Genomic DNA, 9,383 nt, shown 5'->3' with positions numbered 1-9,383 from the left:
TCATCATCTCTTATACTCAAGATTTTCTGTGCCGTCGCGGGGCCTAAACCCTCCAACGTGCACAGCTCATTTTCTGTAGCTGTCCGTATATTTATGACAGCCATGACAAAATATAAAGTTCCAAGAAAGAAATAAGTCAACACACTTAATTAAACAATTACAAAATTATGTACAGGGACTTATATCAACAGTGCTATAGTAGACACGTGCCACCGTCCCGTACAAAATTCCAACGATTACAACTACGATTTACAGTTTACAAAATAATTTCTAATTCCTAAAATAACTAATTTCTAACCTAATGTAATAATAACCTAACTAAACATATAATAATTTCCCTACAATATAAAAATAATATCCTATACTAACGATAACTCAAGTCTCGCCTGTCATATGTATTCCGCCAATATGGGCGGCCCACTATACAGGCGAATGAAGTTCCGTGAAAACCTAACAAGTAAACTAAATTAAATTAAATATAAATTTCAGACCGGCAGTGAAAACACCGCCGACTCTGAATTACCCCTAATCAATAATTAAATAAACAATAATAAACTGCTAGAACTGTCCCAAAATCTCTCACTCGTAATTCGCGCACTGGTCAACAAAATGGCCAGCGCACGTGCGAGCGAGAGGGGACCAGCAAGGTAGAAAAAATATATGGAAAAAAATGTCAAAATAACGCGAATAGCGTGAGTTCTTTTTCACTTATGACACCAATTGTCGTGAATTTGGTGTGTGTTATTCACACACCGTCACAACAAGTAGTTGTAAATGCTCTCAGCTCCTGAAATCAAAGACAAGGTGGAGGAAATTCACTCACGTGTTGCTGGTTTGATATCAAGAAGTATAAGAGACCGCGCCAACGCTTCACAGCGATGATATCACGTAGCTCACGAGATCTCGTGTCGGCACGGTCCACGGTCCAAGGGAGATAACTCTCCCGAAATTCACCACAAATTGACCGAGTTATGATGAATTGAATTTTAACGGTCGCAGCGTGGCACACGTGTTTATTATAGCATGTAAAGTGAAGAAAGCGTCACCAGATAATATCGTTAAAATTGCTCGCTAAAGTAAGCGACATCAGAGGATATGTTATTGTTAGACTTTTATTGATATATATTCCAAATTTCAGCTCGATATTTAAAAAAATGATCGTGTTATGATTAATTATTATTACGATCGGTGGCGTGGCATACGTGTGTGAATAGAACTCAACACAAGGAAAATGTCTTCAGAACATATCTCTAAAATTCATCGATTAAGTAAGCGACATCAGAAGATATGTTATTAATGTGAATATAATACACCTCTATATCAAATTTCACTTAGATATATGAAAAAATGACGTAAAAATATCGTGAATTTATTATTTTACTATCGTCGGCTTGGCACACGTGTGTTAAGAAAACTATACAGATCAAGAAGCGTCTTCAGACTTTACCTCTTAAAATAATTGATAAAGTAAGCGACATCATGAGATATATTATTCATATGACTATGATACAACTATATATACCAAATTTTAATTTGATTTGTTGAAAAATGATTGAGTTTTCGTGAATTTAATCCATACGATGTACAGATATTAAGCTATACGCCTTGCCACATATATGTGTACGTAGGGTAGGGCTTCGCATGGACAGATCTAGATCGATAGTCGTGTATGTATTATACATCTCTGGCATGTAGGTGAACACTGTTAGAATATATTGCTATATAAACATTGATACCCCTATAATCAGCTGTGTCAAGAATAACATTATTGTATTTATTGAACAATTTAGATTTTAACTGTAACCGATTAAGAATACACTTAACAATGTGTTTAATTATCTTTATATACTTTTTATTAGCTCACCTGGCCCGAAGGGCCAAGTGAGCTTATCCCATGGTGCAGCATCCGTCGTCCGTCAACTTTTTCCTTTAAAATGCTACTTGTCCTGAATGGCTCTGAGGAGTTTGACCAAATTTGGTCAGGAGCATCATTGGCCAAAGGGTTCTCAGTTTTGTATAAACAGACGGTATAGCCCCACCTCGGGACAGAGGGGCGGGGCTAAATAAGGGAAAAAAGGTAAATCTTTAAAAATGTTCTTCTCCTCAACCAATTGAAGGATTTTGGCCAAATTTGTCCTAGAGCATCTTTGGACAAAGGAGACTCAAGTTTGTATAAACGGAGGGTGTGGGCCTTCTGGCGGCATAGGAGCGGGCCCAATAGGGGAAATAGAGGATTTTTTTTCTCCTACTATACAAGTGAAGGGATTTAAACCAAATGCAGTCTGAAGCATGATTAGGGACAAAAGAATCAATTTTGTATAAACTGAGGTGTGTGGGCCTCCTTCTAAGGGCAGATGGGTGGGGCCCATTAGGGGAAATAGAGGAAAACATCAAATATCCTTCTCCTTTTGTACCGATGAAGGGATTTTGACCAAATTTGGTCTGGAGCATCATTGGCCAAAGGGTTCTCAGTTTTGTATGAACGGAGGGTATGGTCCCCCTGGGGGCAGAGGGACGGGGCCAAATAGGGGAAAATAGGTAAATCTTTAAAAATCTTCTCCTCAACCAATTGAAGGATTTTGACCAAATTTGTCCTAGAGCATCTTTGGACAAAGGAGACTCAAGTTTGTATAAACGGAGGGTGTGGGCCTTCTGGCGGCATAGGAGCGGGGCCCAATAGGGGAAATAGAGGATTTTTTTTCTCCTACTATACAAGTGAAGGGATTTAAACCAAATGCAGTCTGAAGCATGCTTAGGGAGAAAAGAATCAATTTTGTTTAAACTGAGGTGTGTGGATTCCCCTTCTTTGGGGCAGATTAGTGGGGCCCATTAGGGGAAATAGAGGAAAACATTAAAGATCCTTCTCCTTCTGTACCGTTGAAGGGATTTTAACCTAACCAAACTTGTTTTAGAGAATCTTTGGGCAAAGGGAATTGAATATTTATAAATGGAAGATGCAACTTTGTTACTTGTACTCCTTTGATAAACCTGAATGGTACTCAGCAGGTTTTAAATTGAAAAATAAAATACCAGGTGAGCTATTAAGGCCCCTGGGCCTCATGTTATAACTAATATAGTGGGAGGGGGATGCGTAATTTTCGAGTTTCTCATGACTTTTTCAGAAAGATGGTGGCCCTGAAAAGGGCCGTTTAAGCATAAGTGATAGTACGGTCCAGGGAACCTCATCAACAAAGTCGGACCTTTTGAGGCACTTCAGCCCCCGCAAGGACCTGAAGTGGACCATGGGGTGCTGCCTGTATTTCCTCGTAGTCTGTGGCTGTCATCCCTTGTGGACGGTACCTTTAAAAGATACTCCCGATAATGATGGTTGGGTGGTCGGGCTTCTCCAAAATACGTCTGACCAGTTGGTCGATGTTTCCAACTATTCCCTCCAGTGTCGACATTGCAGTGATGTCATTTCCCGCAACCTGCAGGAAAACTTTGGAGACATCGGTGTCCATAAACTTCTGGAATATATCGTTATGCATGAGTGATATAGCCGTAGCTCCCCCTTTCCCAAAGAACAGGACATCGTCCAGTAATCCAGTCCTGGCCTTCTCCAATCTGGTCACGAAACTATGTCCCAGGATAGCTGAATCCCATCATCAAACTTCTAGGGGACTGGAAAATATCAAAGGTTCCCAAGCTGATTCAGCGTTTGGATACCATTCAACAATCGCAGTACTCTGGCGTACGTAGATCGTTGCATGGTACTGGAGACTATGAATTGGCCGCGCACGCGCAGCATTTCAAGATGAGCACAGTTGTGTGGCGCGATTTGTCAACGTTTGATAAAGCGCGTAAAGTTGACAAGTTCCTAAAGTATGTGTGGAAGAAAACATACTTTCTAACATCTACGAATGGTATGTTAACAATACCTAAAATCGCAGAAATCGCCAAAAAAACAGGGAGGCGAAAACTTGTTCGCGCGAAACGCACGGTCCTGTTAAAAACAAAAGTCGTAACTTAGTTACCTGATGACAATTACGCTAAATGAAGAACTTTTTTACGCTTTCACAACACTTACAAGTCTGACCGCAGGACAGGATTCAAGATGTGAAAAATATTGACATTTGATTTTTTTATGAGTTTGAACAGAGAAACAGTTATTCTTACGTAGACAAAATGTATTTGATTATATGAAATACCGATATTTACACCTGTGTGCCAGTTATTTCATAAGAAGTTTAAAACGATTGTATTTTTCAGCTGTACCTTTACAACAATAACCATTAAATTTTAGTGTAGTCTTCATTTAAACTTATAGGTACTAAGGGATTTTTTTAAACACCAACATTAAATCGATCAGTCACACGAACATATAATGGGGTTATATAATCAGGGTTGCATTCAGGATTTATGACATTTGTATACATGCCCCCCTCCTTTCTGACATTTGGGGGGTCACTCTGTGGCTGCCGTAGGCAGCCACCTGAGGAGCGAAGCGACGAGTGGGGGGTGGGTTCGGGAGGGGGGTGCCCCCCCCTCCTGATAGGAAGGGGGGTTTGGGGGTCCTCCCCCCAAAAAATTGAAATCTAGGTGCTCTCTGGTGACATTTGGGCTATTATTTCATGTTGGTTCTACAAGAAATATATTTCCATAAAAAGTCATGTTTTTATCTGAATTTTATGATTTTATATTTTTCAAGGATAGTGTTTTAGTTTTATTAAAAAAAAACACCAAAATGTTTGTTTTAAATCTGGTTTGTTTTAATTAACAGAACTTGAGTATTATCTCAATAATGGTCTTCAAGTCAATGTTTGAAAACACGTCTGTCTTTCTTTGATTTCCAAACGGACAGTGCACGACCAAAGTCAAACTCTCTCAATGGTGGTCCTTCAATATTGATGAGCATTAATCTGTTGAGTGTTTTCCCTTCCAGGCGGTTTCTAGAAGATGTTTTTGTATTGTTTTGGTTACTGAACCCCCTCTCACAGTCTGCTGTTTGATACGGCATCAGAATTGCAATCTGGACCAGCTTCAGTAGATTTGGGAATGTCTCTGCATGATGTTGGTGAACCAATTGCCATAGTTGAGCCATCCTGTCTCTGGGGTATCGCTCCTGCTTAATGACAGTCTTGGCTAGTGTCCATTCAGCTGGCAGAAATTTCTGGTCAAATTTCGGAGAGCTGATGACTTCAAGGATCTTCTTCTCACTTCCAAAGTGGTCACAAAGTACTGCAATTTTCTCATTGCCGAATGATAGTTGTTCCTCCTCACTTAGGAAGGTCAGGTTTCTTAATCCAAGAATGTCAAATGAGCAGGCAACACTTGTGCTATCTTTTGGAAATCTTGCCTTAACTTGATCCTGTAGTGCTGACACAAATTCATGGCGATATTTGTTTACATTCTCAGTGGCCTTTTTGGGTGTACTCCGATGAATTTGTAGTTTGACACCTTGAAATGAAACCGTTTTATACGCTGATGATGTCACTAACTTTTCATGTAAGATACTCTGGTAATATGTGTGCCCGGTGTCAGCCCTTTTCAGTGATGAATGAATGTTGTCCAGAGCTGGTGTAAGTGCTGCAACATCCAGATCTGACTTTTGAAGCAACATACTCATCTGTGCTAGTTGTGGGATAATGTCCATCATTATGTGTAAAAATGAAACGAACCTCAGATCAATGATGCTTGCTAAAAGATCTTGACACTGCTGGGTCTTGTTGTTCTTCTTAAAGTAGGTGATGAGTGCTTTCCAGCTGTGGAAAATGGCATACAAAGCATCATAGAATGCCAGCCATCGAATCTCATGCACCTCTTTCACCTTCAACTGAGGACTTTCAAATACCTTTTGGATTTCCTTTAGTTCCGCCACTCTGTTTGCAGATTTTTCAAAAAAATAGTACAAATCTTTGAAGGTTTTTTCAAAAGAATCCTTCAAGTAGGGAATTTTCCGCGATGCTTGTGAAGTGCACAGGTTGAAGCGATGAGCCATGCAATGAATGTTAATAAGATGCGGACACACCTGTCGTAGCCTTGTCGCTACACCACTTTTGGATCCAGTCATGACTGATGCACCGTCGCTACCAAATCCAATAATTTTGGACAAAGGTATTTTCTTGGACTCAAGGAAATTAACAATGTAATTAAACAAAATTTCTGCCGTAGCTGAGGAGCCCTCTATCGAGACGTTGCCAAGAAAGTGTGTCGAGGCAACAAATGTATCTTGGTCGACAAGTCGTATGTAAAGCACCATCTTCTTTGTGTTGGATATGTCAGTGCTCTCATCCGTCAAAATGCTTATAAAAGGGCTGGCTTTCACTTTTTCCAACAAGTCAGATTCCACCACTTCAGCAATACACTCCTGAAAAAAATAAATAAAAAAATTTGATTATGAATATAACTTTATCAATACTGGATTGTACTGTCAAAAGATAATTAAAGACAATAGTGACAATCATTTTCATAATCTATCATGGTATTTAATTGGTACTCTGGTTATTTTAATTCATGGAATTTACATTGCATTTTATTTATTTATTTATTATAATTTAATTAATCATACATCTAATAAGTTAATGGTTTAAAAGTAATTCTTAAATGTTTTAGTGCTTGGGACAATGTTAGTTATTGTGTTTGAGATATTGTGATACAGTATACTGTCAGATAATGTAAGTATCTAAGTAGAAAAATATTGAAATGGTTGCAAAAAAGGTTAGGAAATAACCTAGACTGACGGCAGTGACGCAATCAGCCAATCAGAAGACTGGATATAAATATACATTATTTCTTCTATTTCTATTTTGGGCACTCTGCAGAAACCTATGGGAACTTCATTAACAATGCGGGAACAATTGGGGAAAATGAAGAAAAAACTTGATTGGGAATGGGGCCGATATAACGGCCCCAAATGTATAGGCAGGAAAAACACCGGCCCGGGAAAATTGGAAGAAAAAAAAAGCAAGCTTGGGCCGATTTCACTTATCCTAATGAAATCTTACTTGCTTTGAATCTAGATAAGACATAGTACAGTATATTGAAAACAAAAACGTACCTGAAACTCTTCCACTGATGCCCGTGAGGAATATGTAGCATTGTCGCCAACTTTCATGCTAGTGACATCAACACCCTGGTAGTCCATAAAGTCCAACATAGAACTAAACTTCATTGACGCCACGTTTTCCTTTGCCATCCAGTACGCTGTTGACAAGGCTTTAGTAAGAGAATCAGACTTTTTATGGAACGCGTTCTTGGTGGCTTGCTGGAAATGTTTATTGGCTTTCATGTCCAATAACGCTTGTTTATGTTCCGGCAGCTCAACATGTCTATCGAGTGTAGACGTTCGAAAATTCGTCCAACCGGTAACAAATGCGTTCCGTTTGCCCGTATCGATGCAGAATGCACATGCCATTTGTTTTTCAGCGTTAAGTTGCAGCCACGGACGACTTTTAGTCCAATCAATATTTCAGCCATGATGACGTTTTTTCTTCGGTGGTGGGGCGTCCGTTTGAGCATCGTTTACCGTGCTGTCAATCTCAGCAGTTTGTGTAGCGTTAACCGCTGGCGAGTCCGGGGTGTTTGGAACATTTTCTCTCTCATGAATGACATCGACAGAGTCCTCGGAAGTCGTGGAGTTTGTGAAGAAATACGACAATTTCTTCTGTCGTTTCGCCATGTTATTTTATAAGTCAACACGAGACTCATCGGAACTCTCCTTCTACGTCGGTAAAAAGGCCCGAGAAGTTCCGGAATGTCTACCATTACGAATCCTACCATTACAATGATGTCCACAACAACGAATTTACTGATTGATCAATACAAAATACTGCATTATTACGGTTAGTGAAACATTGTCTTGTTTATTTTATTTCTTTATTCCCGCCCCCTATTTGACACAATGCGTACACAGGCGTATTTCTGCGGGATTTTACCCGCACATGATTTCTATTTCTGCGGGCATGTTTTCATATTTGCGTCATTGACACAATGCAGCGCCCTAGATGCAACCCTGTACAATATAACCGGTCTAACTGTGTTCACCTATGCGAAGCCCTATACTACCCTACGTACACATATGTGACACGGCGTATAGCTTCGTAAAATCGTAAAATTAAATTCACGATAACTCAATCATTTTTCAACAAATCTACCTGAAGTTTGATGTAAAAGTGTATCATAGTTATATGAATAACATATCTTCTGATGTCTCTTACTTCATCGGTTAATTTGAGAGATATTGTCTGAAGACGCTTCACAATCTATCGAGTTCTATTCACACACGTATGCCAAGCCGTCGATCGTAATAATCAAAATCATCATTACTCGGTCATTTATTAAAATTTCCACCTGAAGTTTGATATCAAGGTGTATCATAGTTATATGAATAACATATCTTCTGATGTCGCTTACATTATAGGTTAATATTCGAGACGCCGCCGATCGTATTAATAAATTAATCATAACTCGATCATTTTTTTTCAAATATCGAGATGAAATTTGGAATATATATCAATAAAAGTCGAACTAATAACATATCCTCTGATGTCGCTTACTTTATTGAGTAATTTTAACGATATTATCTGGCGACGCTTTCTTCACTTTACATGATAATACACACATGTGCCACGCTGCGACCGTTAACATTCAATTCATCATAACTCGGTCAATTTTTCAAATATCAAATTGAAATTTGGTACAGAGGTGTATTATTGTCATATTAACAACATATCTTCTGATGTCGCTTACTTTATTCATTATTTTTGAAGATTTTGTCTGGCGAAGCTTGTTTTCACTTGAAGGCACTTGTTGTCGGTTGAAGATGCTTTCAAGTGAGACCGTATATGTTTATGTGTGCTGTGACCCATGTCAGTATAGCATATGTGTATGTCAGACATTTGTAACGAACCCCTATGATCAGACCATTGGTATCGCAGCAAATATGCATACACAATATACATAGATGTGATATTTATTCTTATAATTGTAGATGCATTATAAAGCAGTTGTATTATAACAGTTATAAGATTGCTTTGTATCCCTGCTGGTTGCAGTACAAATTCACCATGGCAGTTGATCTTTTCAAACTATCAAACCGTGTTAAAGCATATCTTACATAATTTCAGGAAACACAAACATAATCTCTACATAAATAATACTATGCAACTACAAATATACGTACATGTTCAGGTTATACATATAACATAACGTTAGCTTATATGAAAACAAATTTTGCAAGTTTAAATTAAACATCACTTATTGAAAACAATTGAGAACTAAAATTCTGTCTTTATCAATGGTTGTTAGATTTTCAAATTAAAACTTTCAAATAAATTACAAAAACTTCATTTTGAAAGGTGGTTAAACAACAGACATCAACATATCAAGAGAGACAAGAAACCTGGCTAGAGATGAATCCAAGGTATAATATCAACTCCACACCT

General features: G+C 38.5%; 3 protein-coding genes across 4 annotated transcripts in view; 1 reads left to right on the top strand and 2 right to left on the bottom strand.

Annotated features, from left to right (window-relative positions):
• The window catches only part of LOC110463023 (zinc transporter ZIP10-like), a 115,782-nt gene that overhangs the window by 14,510 nt on the left and 91,889 nt on the right, over positions 1-9,383 (bottom strand). The gene's annotated exons all lie outside the window — the stretch shown is intronic.
• LOC110463026 overlaps positions 1-9,383 on the top strand; it is a 45,745-nt gene that overhangs the window by 4,726 nt on the left and 31,636 nt on the right. For both annotated transcript variants that reach the window (XM_021517359.1, XM_021517360.1), the window contains exon 2: positions 9,297-9,361. The gene's annotated coding sequence lies outside the window, so the exon portion shown is untranslated. The remainder of the gene's footprint in view (positions 1-9,296; positions 9,362-9,383) is intronic.
• On the bottom strand, positions 4,654-7,618 carry LOC110463031 (zinc finger protein 862-like). The gene is made up of 3 exons (XM_021517366.1): positions 7,466-7,618; positions 6,998-7,204; positions 4,654-6,307 (listed from the first exon to the last, which is right to left on the bottom strand). The coding sequence occupies exons 1-3, from the start codon at positions 7,616-7,618 to the stop codon at positions 4,754-4,756; spliced, it is 1,914 nt and encodes a 637-aa protein (XP_021373041.1). The 3' UTR covers positions 4,654-4,753.

This window comes from Mizuhopecten yessoensis, unplaced genomic scaffold (genome assembly GCF_002113885.1).
Source record: "Mizuhopecten yessoensis strain PY_sf001 unplaced genomic scaffold, ASM211388v2 scaffold10857, whole genome shotgun sequence".
In the NCBI taxonomy this organism is placed as follows: Eukaryota; Metazoa; Mollusca; class Bivalvia; order Pectinida; family Pectinidae; genus Mizuhopecten; species Mizuhopecten yessoensis.
This window is presented reverse-complemented; position numbering and strand designations above follow the sequence as displayed.